Source organism: Gymnogyps californianus, chromosome 2 (genome assembly GCF_018139145.2).
Source record: "Gymnogyps californianus isolate 813 chromosome 2, ASM1813914v2, whole genome shotgun sequence".
Taxonomy (NCBI): domain Eukaryota; kingdom Metazoa; phylum Chordata; class Aves; order Accipitriformes; family Cathartidae; genus Gymnogyps; species Gymnogyps californianus.
The window spans coordinates 43,034,660-43,049,905 of NC_059472.1; the positions used below are offsets into that span (position 1 = coordinate 43,034,660).

The following is a 15,246-nucleotide window of genomic DNA, read 5'->3' on the forward strand; positions in this document are numbered from 1 at the left end:
ATAACAGATCTCCTTTGAGATTGATTGCATTGCACCAGTCTCTCTCATTTCACCAAGCAATCAGTTTGGGGTGATGTGCAGAAGCGTTGAGCTGTCATAACTGCAAGTGAAGGCAAGGGGAATTCAACTTGGGAAGGAAAAAGTGCTGTAAGTGCTATAATTACGGAGCATTTTTGTTTCAGTCTTCATCTATCATTTCTGTGTAAGACACAGATTAACTGGGTTGGAGTTCCATAGAAAATGTGTATATCATTTACAATTAATGCCTATATCATAACATTACTCACTAAAGGTTAATTAGAGCTGCACTGGTAACCATTAAGGTTAGAAGTTCTTTCATTAACCTTACTTTGGGATTTCCTAAATTAAGCTTACTTTCCTTCCTTACTTTTCTTTAACTGAAGGATTTTTTTAAATTTTGTAATATAATTCAGCCAGGTACTGTGGCTATAATACTACTGTATTATAGACAAAATGAGTCTTAGGACATCTGTAATGAATCAATATAAGAAAAAAAAAGCAATACAAAAAAAATTCATATTATTTCAATATACCTAAACATCTATTCAGAGTGTAAGTATCTAATATTTGTCTTTGCTGGTGTTTGGGGTTTTTTAGAACAATGACATTTGTGCAGTGGCACGAGCAAAAGCACCTCCTATGGTGTTAGCAGTCTGTAACTGAAGGAGTATGACTACCACGATGGTCATCACTAGGGCTGGTCATCTAGGAGCCACAACTGGACTAATCCAACCTGTTCAACTACAGAGTTTTCACTGTTGTTAAACTTACAGTAGCTCATAATTGTAACATGTTCAATGTTTCTTTCCAGACAAATACATCATATTAAAATAAGAATGTCTATGTTGTTCTTAAAACACTGACATAAATGCAGTCTTACTTCCCACCTTGCACCCAACCCCCTAATAGTAGAAATTTGACACTGGCCTTCACACTTTCCTCTTTGTAAAGTTGAGGGAAAAAAGACGTACAACAATCTGAGGCAACCACGACTTCAAGTGAACTTTTTCAATCTTACAGGCAGTTAAAAAATGTCACTGAAATAAGTGGACATAATCAGGGTTTCTTTTGAGCTAAATAAAATTAGGTCAAAATTCAAAACTTTCTGAATTAATAAATAAAACATTATCTGCTCAAGTATGTTTCTACTAGATTATTTGTTTGAAAATAATGCAGCTGGCTCTGTGTACGTAATGTGTTCAGAAAATGGTCATTATCATATAATTTTTATAAAACCAAGCATGGATTACACAAATGGAATTTTTGCGGGATTTCTTCATCCACGACTCAGTAGTCTAAGAATCTAGTGCAAGATAAAGTACACTTACCTAAAAATATTTCTATTATCAATGCCATTGATATCACTTTTGAACTGTCATTTGCAAATTAAAATATTTGAAATTCTCTACTACAATTAGTGTAGGTTGACCCCAGCCAGCGTCTTCCAAACCGAAGAGAGACATCAGAAGTGTTGCTATCTTTATGCTTGTGTGACAGTGTTATGATGAGAATGAGATGCTACTCTTGCACTGGCAGAAATGTCACAGAACAGTACAGCTGAACATGCTAAAAACCCTCCTGTTTTAATGGCTAATTGATACTGGCAGTTGATTGAGAGCAATTGAGATGAGGTTTGCGCTGCACTGTTTTTTCTCCTTACTAATATAAGCCTGAACCACGTGACACAAAATGGCATAAACCTACTTGAAGGCAGGAGGCAGAAAGTAAAAGAATTTGTAAATACAGTACCAATGCTATTTGTGAATCATTTGGTTCAAACAGAAATCACTATCTAAAGCAAAATCACCTTCATCATCACGTCTACAAGTATCCAAATCCAATGGGCTTCCAGGCACACTTTAAAAGTAGTATCTCAAACTTACCTAGCTTCTTTTGTTATAGAGACTACAGTTTGGGGGAAGAGGTTTTTCCCAATGCATTAATGGCAATTGCAAATTACCGTTGGCACTTACAAACCAGAAAAAAACCCTACAAAAAACGCAGTTAAGTACAGTCACATCTTCTGTACTCCAAGAGACAGACAGCAGCACAGGTCTAGCCCTTCAGCTATGTAACAGGAATACAGCCACACCTGGGAACAAACTTCTTTGGTCCTGGAGACCGTTTTAGAGCCATTGTCATGGTGAAAGAAAGTGTCACATAGCATCTGCATTCGCTTTACTCCACCTTAGGGCATGACTGATTTAACTTTAGATTAGTCTCCCTTAAAGGGCCATATGGCCAAGAAGAATGACAGAAACAGCTGTACATAAATTTATTTTCCTGAAGTACAAAAAAAAAAAAAGGGATAAATATAGTTAAAAACAGCTAATAAAAACATGTTCTGGGCAAACAAGTAACCGTGTTGATGTTGCAAGAATAACAGTAATTTTGGGCATGGATGTAAAAAAGATGTAAACATGCTGGCACAGCAGTCAAAAAACAGTTTGAACCATGCTTTTAATCTGCACAATAGTAGCATATTTCCGCCCAGGCGGGGTTTGCGAAACTCTCCCGAGAAGATTCAAATAAATTACATAAATAGGAGCGGGGCCGGGCGCCTCCCTGCCAGTCCGTCGCGTGCCCCCGGGCGAGTCCCTCACACGTCGGGGTAGCCGCAGTAGTAGACGGCGGTGCTGGCGTCCGACACGGCCGAGGAGACGGGCCCCGCGCCCTCGGGCGCCGGCAGCCCGGCGGCGTCGTGGCCCGCGAAGGGCAGCCCCAGCTCGGGCTTGCAGGCGAAGCGCAGGTACTGCTCGAACTCGGTGCGGTCCACCTCGCCCAGCAGCTCCTCCTGCGGCAAGTGCTCCAGCTGCTCCCGGCACGGCACCGCCTCCGGCGGCGGCGACGGCTGCCCCACCGCCCCCGGCGGCAGCGGCGGCGGCGGCAGCGGCGGCGGCGGGCCGCGCCCCGGGCCCGGCGGCTGGCACGCCTGCCCGTAGTAGGCGTGCAGCGGCGCCGGGCAGCCCAGCAGCCCCTGCAGCGAGCCGCCCGGCCCCAGCGCCTCGCCGGGCGGCAGGTGCCGGCGCAGCGCGGCGCCCGCCGGGCTCTCGGCCGCCGCCGGCGGGTACTCGGCCGCCGGGTGCGGGGCGTACCCGTAGGGCACCAGCGCGCACTCCTCCTGCAGCCCCGCCGCGAAGAAGGGCGCCTCGCTCTCCGCCGCGTCCAGCGGCGACGGGTCCGGCGTCGGCAGGCTGTAGCCGTCGAAGGCGGCGCCCAGCGGCGGACAGTCCCGGTAGTGGCCCGCGCCCGCCGCCGCCGCCGCGTAGCCCTGCTCGGCGTAGGGCAGGCCCAGGCCCTCCACGCACATCCTGCCGCGCCGCCGCCGCCGGCGGCCTCGCCGCCCAGCCCGGGCCCCGCCGCCTCCGCCAGGCCGTGCTGCAGGAAGCCGCTCTCCACCCGCTTCAGGCGCTTCACCTGCTTCCGCCGCCGCGGCCGGTACTTGTAGTTGGGGTGGTCCTGCATGTGCTGCACCCGCAGCCGCTCCGCCTCCTCCACGAACGGACGCTTCTCCGCCAGCGACAGCGCCTTCCACGATTTACCTGCGCCCACGAGCACCGTCAGACCGGCCGCCCACCGGCGCGCCCCGACGCCCGGCCCCGACAGCGCCGCCGCCGCCCCTGCCCGCAGCCCGGCCCCCGAGCCCCGCCCGGGCGCCGGCTCCTCGCCCTCGCACCTGCCCGCCGGGACGCCCGGCCCACCGGCACCCCCGGCCCGCCAGCCCGCGGCTCCCCCCGGCCCCGGCCCGCAGCCTTCGCTCTCGCGAACCCGCCCGCCGGGACCCCCCGCCCGCCGGGACCCCCGCGCTCACCCAGCATCTTGCTGAGCTCGGCGTTGTGCAGGTCCGGGTTCTGCTGCGCCAGCCGCTTGCGCTCGTCCTTCGCCCACACCATGAAGGCGTTCATGGGCCGCCGGATCCGCGCCTCGCTCTTGCTCCGGCCGCCCGCCGCCCCCGACGGCGCCGCCTCGCCCTTCGCCTTCGCCTCGCCCAGCGGGCTCAGCGACTCTGCCCACGGGCAGGGGCCCACGGCCGGCATCATGATGGGCAGCGAGCACCGCCCCTGCGCCTGGTCGTCGCTGCTGGCGTAGCCCGCATCGGGGCTGCTCATCTCGGGCCGCGCCGCCGCCGCCAAGGCCGAGAGCTCCGGCGGGGCGGCGGGACGGGCTCGCCGCTCGGGCCCCGCTCGCTGCTGCCGGCTGCCGGCGCCCGGCCCTATTTGAGCTGCGCCGCGGCCAATGGGGCCGCGGGGGCGGGCGCGCCGCCGGACGGTGGCGGCGGCTCCCGCTGCGGCGCGGGGCGGCCCCGGGGCTCCTCCCGGCGCGGCCCGGCCCGGCACCTGAGCAGGTCGCGGCTCCCGCTCCCACACACAATCGTCTGCCCCGTGGTGACGGCGCGGAGATGCTTCGGTGCATCCGCGCTCCCAGCCGCGGCGGCGTAGCACCGCGCACAGGGAGAGATTTCTTCCCGTCTGGCCGTCACTGTCGCTGCTCGGCGGGATCCTCTCTTGCCTTTCCCCCTCCGTGCTTTGCCTCCTTGGCAAGTTGGTTTCATTAAATCACGGCGCATTCAAAATTAAGCCGAGCCTCAGTTCATCCGAGTGTTTAGAAAGGCTGTGAAGACAATACTGTTTGTTTTTCCAGGAAAGGTCTTTTTGGTGGTTTTTTGCAAACTATTTTTATTGCTCTTCGACTGCCATCAGTGTGAGCGTGGTCCTGATAAATGGGACATTGTCATCAGCTGTAATAATTCTTCCATTTTAAGCTTTCTAGTATTTGATCGTATTTTCAATCGTACCAATAACCCTATATTTCACTGCGTACCTCGGAAGGTATCTTATTAGTGCCATATTTCATGCAAGATGAATGCGTAGGAAGTTTGCCCATAGATGAGCAGCCGAGTGATCTGCAACCCTGGCATGACCTGGAGTGTGTTTGTTGGACCATTTTCTTATGCAGCATAACTGTACAAGCTGAAAACATCCGTGCCTTTATACATGAAATTACAGCTTCTTCTTTAAATAAAAAGGGTGTGCAGTTACAGGGGGGAAAAATACTGAATAAATCGTGCCCTCATTAATGAAGTTTGCCAGCCGTTAAAGATAACGCCTTTTTTCCCTCTAATAAGGCGCGCTTTTCCGTGTCAGTCTCTCCCTGCCGGGTGTGCGGCGGCCCGTGCTCCCGCCGGCGCGGCGCGGTGACTCCCGGGAGGGGAGCGGGGGCAGGAGCACCCCCGACAGCTCGCTGCCCTCGGGGAACCCCCCGTCTTCTCTCCAGCGACCGACACAGGAATTATTTAAGGCACGGTACAATTTCTTGCCCGGTACCTCTGTGTTCGTGTTTCGCTTGAAGTCGAGACTAAATAATTTTGTGTTAGTTGTTAAGAAAGAACAGCACTGACATGAGTTGTTTAGTCCTTCATCTTCCACATGAAGTACGGAACTCGGAAAAGAGAATATAAATGCCTGCAGGCTGGGAAAGGGTCGGGGGGCGGAATACATACTCGAGAAACGATCAAACGGCCATTTAATGATAACGATGAGAATGATAATGACGTCAACCTAAGTTTGACAGAAATCCGTTCGGACAGAAATTAACAGAATATATTTATATTTAAAACCTTTTAACTGCAGGGAAGAATAGCTTCTCCGCTCGAGTTTTTAACACACACACACACACACAGACAAAAAGGATCATTTGTATTCTTTAGACACGTATTTTAAATTTCCCCAGTATAAAAACAGGCAGCCGCCCCGTTCCCCGCTGTAACTGGGAGTCGATTTTTAGAGAAAAATTTGACATCCTCAAGGACAGGGGCGGGGGGGACAGGACCTGTCTTTCTTACAACTCCGCATTGCTTCTAGTGGGCTCCCTTCGAGCCAGGAGCCGCACCGCTGCTCTTCTCGGACGCCTGAGCGGCGGCCCCGTCCTCTTACTTCACCCCTTCGTGCCCGCAACTGCACCCTCCGTTCGTGCTGTTCGGCAGCGGGACAGAGAAGCCACCGCGGGGCTTTGCCGCCAGGAGGCTGCCGGGCGAGCGGTGGCGGCGGCGGGTCGCCCCGTGGATCCTCCACCCGTAGGCTGAGCCTTCCGTACCGGCCCGGTTAACCTGGGAATCGGCGCCCGCTGTCCCTGTCTGGAGCATGCTGGAGAGATGGGTGCCGAATATTTGGGCAGGAGACACGCTATCTCCCGAGCATGGTGCAGGTTTTCTTCGGCAGACACGAAATGGGTCAACCGGGTCAAATCATAGCCGACGGTGTCAAAGCACCGTCCGGCGAGCTGTATCACGCAGCGATGAGAATTGCATGACGCAATTCATTCACAACATGTTAAAACTTGACAGCATGAGTTTATAGGGCTTGTCCCATAAAGCCGCTCCACCGATCATCATCGCCATCAGCAGGACGAATGATTTCCGAGCGCCAAAAATAGAGATTCAGCAGCATAAAGAGAGGACATTAGAAGAGGCGGCAAATAAATCACACTCCTCAAAAAAGGCCGGCTTTGAAACGAGTTCAGAAATAATGTAAGCATGTAATTCCACCCGGTCTTCAGCCTTGGGACGCCACAAGCACCGATGGGACACTGCAATCCGGAGTGAGAACAGATCATCGGTGTCGACAGCAGCGGGGTCCGGGCGGCTCTGCACCCCTCGAAGCAGGCAGAGGAAACAAATAACTTACCCTTTTCCTACACGAGTGCCAATGCATTCATAACCTGTTGTTTTACAGCGTAGAAACTGATTATTCCCGGTAGCAATAATTTTCTTTTTTTTTTCCTTCAGAAGGTGTGGGCTTTGAGGTTTTTTCCCAGTCCAATGAATAAAACCGAGGGTAGATTCAGCAGCATCCAAACTAGAGCAAAGTCACTCAGCTGTCAACAGGAGCAAGGAGAATTACATAGCATTTGCTCTGGGACAGGATTCAAATCTTAGTTGAAGTCTCTTTATGCTACGGACCTCCTGTGAGCTCCTGAGTAAATCATTCAGGGTAAAATACATACATTTCAAGTATCAAAACGTAGCAGCCTGAGAGAAGCCTTGACTGATCAGTGCACTGTGTTAGATGCAGAGACAGTTGCCGTATTTAAGAGCCTCTATTCAAACACACAGAAGGTAAAAGAAACTCCTATTTTTGTAGATGGGAAGCTGAAGCAGGGCAATTGAGCTCCAATCTTGCAGGCATTTAATTAGTCAACACATTAATTGTCTGTTTAACGTTAAGCAAATGTGGGTAAGTACTGGATTTCACAGTCCTGTCCATAACACACCTTACTCGGTGCAGCAATACAGTTAGCCACTGTCAGGCCCTGACGCACACTAAGATCTAAGTAATATATCCTTTATCTAAGTAATTTATCCTAATATCTAAGTAATATCTCCTCTAACCCGAGGAGATATTTGCGCTGCTTTTCTGTCCCGTTTGAATGGTTGGGCCATTGCAACCGAATTTGGCAGCGGGTCTCAAGGTAAAGCGAAGGCCTGAGGACTGCGGGAGACTCACAGCGGTGAGGCCCGGGCCACGCAGCCGGCTCTCACCGCGGGCTGCAGGCAGAGCCACGGGGGACACGGGAGGGGGGTCCCGGGAGGGGAAGGACGACAATCTGTCGGTTGTTGTAACGCCGGGGACCTTACGCAGCCCCCCTCCGGCCCCACCAGCCGCTCCGGCACCGTGCTGCTTTCATTTAGGCTTGCCACAAGGTTGCAAACGCCCTGTGGCTGCCGCCCGCGCTAGGTGTCCCCGTGCTGTTTGCGCCGGTGCCATTGCCCGCCCGTTTGCGGCTGGCTGTAGTTTCCAGTACACCTTCCCGTGTGGGCATGCTAAAAGCAGGATTTTTTTGTTGTCCTTCACACGCAACGTAAACAGCGGGGGAGACGGGGGAGGTATTTATTCCAAAACAAGAGTAAGGTCGCCACGTAAATAAATAAAACTGGTCTACAAGGAGAAATTCTGCAGCAGTACTGCTGCTAATGTCTTCTACGGATTACTCTCTTTCTAGTTTCAAAAGCATACAGCTACCAGAAATGGGCTGAAATTCGCTAAGTTAATGTTGTTTTTTCAGGGCACAAGACCACTGCTTCCTGACATTTCCAGTCGCAGCTACTCTCCACTAGCAAGTGTGTTTCTATTCTCACCTCCTGACTTTTCCCCGCCACCCGCCCTGTATAGATGAACCTTGAGCTGGTTTTAATTCAGTGCCTTTGTCTGAAATCTCATTCTCACGGATTAGGCCTACTTACTTTTCTACCGATATACCTAAGGAAGAGAGAGCACACACACACACACAAAAAAAGAAAAAAAGAAAAAAACTCCTCCGATTGCAATGCGACATCCACATAAGGAGCTTGGCTGTGTTAGGAAAAATCCACATCCGACTATGGACCTCTTAAAACATGATGAATTGGTAAGAGAGGGACAAAAAAAGAAGAGCTGAATACATTTTGGGCACAAGTGGCCTGCGTGAGCTGCAGAGAGCACTCATCTTCCCTGCGGGAAGGGGCCTGAAGGCGCTGCCCTCCTAACGCCGTTGTTTAACTGGAGAGCAGCTGTTTTGGCAAGGTTGGAGAGGCGTTTAAAGATGTCACCCTGTCTTTTTGGTTTACTTTTTGGAGTAAACCAGAACTGCTAAAAGAAGAGCAGATGTGGTTTCCAGGGAGCGAATTGCCCTGGGTGCAGTGCCAGGAATGGGGTGGCAGTGGCAGACCCCGAGTCTGCGTGAAGAGTATGGCAGAGGGAAGAGGCCAAGAGGCACCTTGGTCTGTGGCACATACTTGCAGCCTTCTCCACAGCCTCCCGAGGCAGGTAGCGACAGCTTCCACCGCCTGACTGCCAGAACCGTGCCACGGAAAATACTTGCAAAAGACAATTAATCAATTTTGGGTCCTTCTTTTAATACCCGATTGTCATAGGCACTCATGGGACGTGAGGAAGGTCTAACATTTTCAAAGGGGCTACAGGACAGATTTGGGTGTATATCATTTGGAATCGGAAAGTCAAGACACACTCTATGGAAAATGGGGCTTGGACGGAGCTTCAGAAAATTTGGCTCCAAGTGTATTGGCAGTGCATAAATCTGCCACATTTTAGACATGTTAAAGAAGGTTCAGACAGTTCTTCTCACAGGAAGGGGCAAAAAAACCCTCTACACATCTGAATACATACAGGAAAATAATGCTCCTTAGATGTGAATCTGCAAAAGCTCTGTGCAAAGGGTTGTTGTAAGATCTGCCCATACATCATCACCACACACTGTTTGGCACCAAGGACTGCTATGCTGGCCAACCTTTTTTCCAAAACCTATGTACTTATTTAACACAATTTATTGTCAATCACTCCCAGTATTATTATAAAAAATAAGTAGAAGGTTTTCAACCTTCGTCATGAACCCACTTACAGTTTCAAGTTCACTTCAGCTTTCAGTTTGTTCTGACAAGTTGGGGTGAAGGAGAGAGGAGGGAAGAAGAAAGACCTGCACCTAAATGAAAAATGACAAGAAATGGTGGCCAAACTGATCAAAAGCATAATAATGATTTATTTCCAAAACCAACCAAAGTGATTTTCCTCCAGAAAGCCGTGAATGTGTGCAAAAAGGGCAAAATGAATTTAATTTAATCCTGTAGATTAAAACCGTATAATAAAAGGAAAAATCAACCAATACAAACCCATCATTTCTCATGCATATTTCTTTACTGGGTTTACGTATCTATGCTTAGGAACACATAATACATTTTTCCAAATTAAAGTACCAAGAAGGCATCTAATGTCCTTGTCCTGAGATACCACCTCATTCAGGAATACATCATTTTTCTCGTGTACCTGTGGAAGAGGAGTGAAGAGAGTGGCAGGATGGGTATTTTAGGCATACCTCTGAGAACTGAAGACTGAAAAGTAAAATGGGAAGATTAAGTAACTAGAGCGTAGACGATTTTACAGAATACTAAGGGTTTGAACGCATTTTAATTCAAGACTCACTAGTAGTATGCAATTACGTAGTCAATTTTTGCCAACGAGGCTATGCTCGAAACTCGCTGACCGAGGCAGTTTGCATCTGGGTCTGTGTATGCTATTTTATCTTTCACCGGTACAAACATAAGCCTCTTTAAATGTAATTTGAAAATTCACCCAATGTAATTTCCCGTCCTCATGGAAGACAGGTTAATCAGTGGGCAAGTCTGCCACTTCGGCCCCGGTCCCCCCTCCCCAGGCTTCAGTTCCACAGCTTTATCTTGGGAAGCAAACGACCCAGATGACTGTTACCCCCTCCTCCCGATTTAAGTAATAAACATAATGAATTTATCAGTCCCACCCCATAGCTGGACTCAGTCCTAACATCTAAATGAAAACGCCTTTTTTCCACGGAAGTTTAACTGCAGGGTGCATATTTGTCAATCACAAAGATATTTCTATCTATAGTCGCGATGACGTAGCATAAGGAATTTCTTTAGGAAAGAAAAACTAAGATTCTGTGACGTACGGTTAAAGGTGCCGCCGTGGTTGGGTGCCCGAGTGGGCTGCTCCTGGCCGGCCTCTCCCTTTAGAGGCTCGTGTCGAAATTTTTCACCTACTTTGAACCCTGATTTACTGCTCTCGTTCTCCGCAGCGGAGATCTGATATCCCCCGCTGCCACCCCCTTCCCCGGCGCAGCAAGGGCAGCTACTGGGACACGACAGACATTCTCTCCGGGAAGGTGCTTTACCTAGCGCTTATCCGGCCATTTCAGCAAGGCGCTATTCTTAATGGCATCCAATGTGTCCACGATTACATTAAAAACAGATCCAAACCCTAACCTACTTCGGTAAGAGCTTTCTTATAGTCTTTTTACACTTCAAACATAAAATACGTCGCCTTTTTTTTTTTTTTGGTCATATTAATCAACCGTCTAAGAAACCACCAATAAAGTTTAAAAAAAAAATTAAAGAACAGCGTAGAGTAGACAGTTTCTGACCGCTTAAAGTTTCGTTTATAAACGAAAAAGAGACAGAAAAAGACTATGCCTACAGAAAGGGTGATAGGAGTTAATGCTTAGTGCAAGGGACATTAGCAAAAGTAGTTTAAAAAGCAATAATAATCGATTGCAAAGCACGATAACATGTCTTTGAGGAGATACCAGCGACCAGTTTTATTATTTTCCCTTTATTTGTAAAAGTGCAAAATTATTCTTTACAAATCCAACATATAAAAACCAGCACTCTGTACAACATTACAAAAGCATATGGATCTCTAACAAGATCTCAGAAATTGTAATCCACGTGTGTAACTAGCATCACGATTCCACAGCAGGAACAGTTTTACACGTCACTGTCGGACAGCGATGGTAAGACCTGCACCACCTGGACAGCGAGACGGCACGTCGCCTTTTAAACCTCGAGCAGGTCACGGATACCCTGTCAGTTCTCAAGATTCAAATAAATTACATAAATAGGAGCGGGGCCGGGCGCCTCCCTGCCAGTCCGTCGCGTGCCCCCGGGCGAGTCCCTCACACGTCGGGGTAGCCGCAGTAGTAGACGGCGGTGCTGGCGTCCGACACGGCCGAGGAGACGGGCCCCGCGCCCTCGGGCGCCGGCAGCCCGGCGGCGTCGTGGCCCGCGAAGGGCAGCCCCAGCTCGGGCTTGCAGGCGAAGCGCAGGTACTGCTCGAACTCGGTGCGGTCCACCTCGCCCAGCAGCTCCTCCTGCGGCAAGTGCTCCAGCTGCTCCCGGCACGGCACCGCCTCCGGCGGCGGCGACGGCTGCCCCACCGCCCCCGGCGGCAGCGGCGGCGGCGGCGGCGGCGGGCCGCGCCCCGGGCCCGGCGGCTGGCACGCCTGCCCGTAGTAGGCGTGCAGCGGCGCCGGGCAGCCCAGCAGCCCCTGCAGCGAGCCGCCCGGCCCCAGCGCCTCGCCGGGCGGCAGGTGCCGGCGCAGCGCGGCGCCCGCCGGGCTCTCGGCCGCCGCCGGCGGGTACTCGGCCGCCGGGTGCGGGGCGTACCCGTAGGGCACCAGCGCGCACTCCTCCTGCAGCCCCGCCGCGAAGAAGGGCGCCTCGCTCTCCGCCGCGTCCAGCGGCGACGGGTCCGGCGTCGGCAGGCTGTAGCCGTCGAAGGCGGCGCCCAGCGGCGGACAGTCCCGGTAGTGGCCCGCGCCCGCCGCCGCCGCCGCCGCGTAGCCCTGCTCGGCGTAGGGCAGGCCCAGGCCCTCCACGCACATCCTGCCGCCGCCGCCGCCGCCGGCGGCCTCGCCGCCCAGCCCGGGCCCCGCCGCCTCCGCCAGGCCGTGCTGCAGGAAGCCGCTCTCCACCCGCTTCAGGCGCTTCACCTGCTTCCGCCGCCGCGGCCGGTACTTGTAGTTGGGGTGGTCCTGCATGTGCTGCACCCGCAGCCGCTCCGCCTCCTCCACGAACGGACGCTTCTCCGCCAGCGACAGCGCCTTCCACGATTTACCTGCGCCCACGAGCACCGTCAGACCGGCCGCCCACCGGCGCGCCCCGACGCCCGGCCCCGACAGCGCCGCCGCCGCCCCTGCCCGCAGCCCGGCCCCCGAGCCCCGCCCGGGCGCCGGCTCCTCGCCCTCGCACCTGCCCGCCGGGACGCCCGGCCCACCGGCACCCCCGGCCCGCCAGCCCGCGGCTCCCCCCGGCCCCGGCCCGCAGCCTTCGCTCTCGCGAACCCGCCCGCCGGGACCCCCCGCCCGCCGGGACCCCCGCGCTCACCCAGCATCTTGCTGAGCTCGGCGTTGTGCAGGTCCGGGTTCTGCTGCGCCAGCCGCTTGCGCTCGTCCTTCGCCCACACCATGAAGGCGTTCATGGGCCGCCGGATCCGCGCCTCGCTCTTGCTCCGGCCGCCCGCCGCCCCCGACGGCGCCGCCTCGCCCTTCGCCTTCGCCTCGCCCAGCGGGCTCAGCGACTCTGCCCACGGGCAGGGGCCCACGGCCGGCATCATGATGGGCAGCGAGCACCGCCCCTGCGCCTGGTCGTCGCTGCTGGCGTAGCCCGCATCGGGGCTGCTCATCTCGGGCCGCGCCGCCGCCGCCAAGGCCGAGAGCTCCGGCGGGGCGGCGGGACGGGCTCGCCGCTCGGGCCCCGCTCGCTGCTGCCGGCTGCCGGCGCCCGGCCCTATTTGAGCTGCGCCGCGGCCAATGGGGCCGCGGGGGCGGGCGCGCCGCCGGACGGTGGCGGCGGCTCCCGCTGCGGCGCGGGGCGGCCCCGGGGCTCCTCCCGGCGCGGCGCGGCGCGGCCCGGCCCGGCACCTGAGCAGGTCGCGGGGCCCGGCGCGGGCAGCGCTGCCCCCGCCCCCGCGGGACCGGGGGGGTCGTTCGGGGGAACGGACGGCGCATTCGTAAGCGGCCCTCGGATTTCAGCCCTGCTTCCCGCAATGGCAGCGGAGACCGGCCCACCGGGGCCGTGTGCTACCGTCCTGTCATCCGGCAAATACCCACCCGTCACCTGCCGGGCCAGAAAGGGACAGCCCTGACCAGAGGAGACACGAAAGAGGTGGAAGGGACAGATTATTTCCAACCGTACCTAGATACCCCGTAACACGCGGAGAGCCACAAGGGCCTTCAAAAGAAGGCAGACTTGGGAAGGAACTTGGGAAGAATAAGCCAAGTCATCATTTGTATCTCACACTTCAGCTTCCTACCTTCCAGTACTACCTTAGCATATTTTACCTCATAACCCCATGCAAGATGTAAACTGCGTGGGACAGTAGGGTACTGAATCCTCAGTAAAGCCTATGAAACGTATCCCATCCCACTTTTTCATACGTCGTAATAAAGTTATTCGGTATTTGCCAAAGGCGTAAAAATTTATTGTATGTAGCGTAATTTGCCTTAAATATTATTTAAATTGCGCTTTGCAGTACATATTTTTTGTTGCATTGCATTGTTCAGGATTTCTCTCATTTGCCATTCAGGTAAACTGTAAATACAAACAGTAAAGTACAAGTAAACTGTAAATACAAACAGATGTTTGTAAAAAGTCCGTCATTTCAGAATAAACACAAATTCTACCTCGCTACCATTTATGTTCTTCTTTGGCATACAAACTAATGTAAAATACGGCGTTTTCACGGGCGTTCTGATTAATATTTGCATTGTTATGTGATGCTATTAAATGCATCGATGCTTATTTGAGAAACCGCTGAGCTTTAAACTGAAGATCAAAGAGGTTTATTTGGTTAAGGACACCTTTGTTTGGGTAGCCACTTCGTTCAAATAAACCAATATCGTAAGAATTCTCGCTGAAATTAAATGAATGAAGTCAGCATCACCATTAATTTATTCTAACATTGAATTTCCTGTTTCGTGCAACGTAAAACCTGCTCCTTTACACTTGACAGCCAGTAGATATCCTAAAAAGAAGAAAAACGCAGTGGCGAGCGGTAGCTGCCCAGGACTAACAGCGGGGAGGATAATTCTCGAGGCACTTCTGCATTCGTGCTTTCTGCTCCCCCCTGTTTGTTACAGATTATAAACAAGCGATGTATTTCCAGACTAATGGTATCCTGTATTTATCCCTGTTGCGAGGAGTCGAAACCATTGCCAAAAGACTGGTATCTGCCTAAAACCAAGCAAAGAGAGGGTTTTAGTTTTTTTTTTTCCCCCGTTCAAACACACGCGCTAGTCCAACAAGAGGAGAGGCAGCGATTCAAACAGCTCTGCTTTTCTTCCTTATATAAGATGCTGTAAAAAGCAGCGGAGGCGAAAACAGTGTTCCTACACATATGTATGTGTAAATTGATCTCATACTAGTATATAATAACACCGTTCTTGCAAAAGTATAATGCATTTAAAATTGATTGTAAAAGAAGTTCATCGGGACATAATCCGCTTGCAAAGCCGACCGTCATCACAGAACTGGCGATAATAACCAGGAACGCTCGTTAGGAATTCAGTGCTTTTTCAATCGTTTTTAGTCCAGCGCCTTTGGGATACTACTTTAGGGCGTACCTTCTCAAGGCTGGTGTGCCAGTGACTTTAGTTTTATGGCTGAGGTTGTGACATTTCCCCACCCGACGTGCTAGGACTCAGCGCCCTTAATCCTAGGCCAGCTGTCCGAGGACAGGTCACGCACCGAAGCATGGCCGGTACCCAGAGAAAATTCTGAATTAAACAGAGTCCGAATCGTGTCTGAAGCAAACTCATGCAGGAGGAAAGCGTGTATATTTTTCCCTGCAGAGAAGAGAATACTCAGCTGAGGAGGGAAAGCAAGATGACTTCCAAGCAACACAAAAACCAAGGAGGCAACAATGC

The 15,246-nt window shown here is 52.6% G+C and overlaps 1 protein-coding gene across 1 annotated transcript; it reads right to left on the reverse strand.

Moving 5' to 3' along the window:
• Positions 1 to 2,281: 2,281 nt before the first annotated feature.
• Positions 2,282 to 13,004, reverse strand: SOX17 (SRY-box transcription factor 17). Its single transcript, XM_050915736.1, is given in 7 exon segments — positions 2,282 to 3,322; positions 3,325 to 3,563; positions 3,833 to 4,234; positions 5,982 to 6,230; positions 10,495 to 10,673; positions 11,501 to 12,437; positions 12,707 to 13,004. Coding segments are annotated over 7 exon segments (3,006 nt in total). The 3' UTR covers positions 2,282 to 2,620.
• Between the last annotated feature and the right edge of the window lie 2,242 nt (positions 13,005 to 15,246).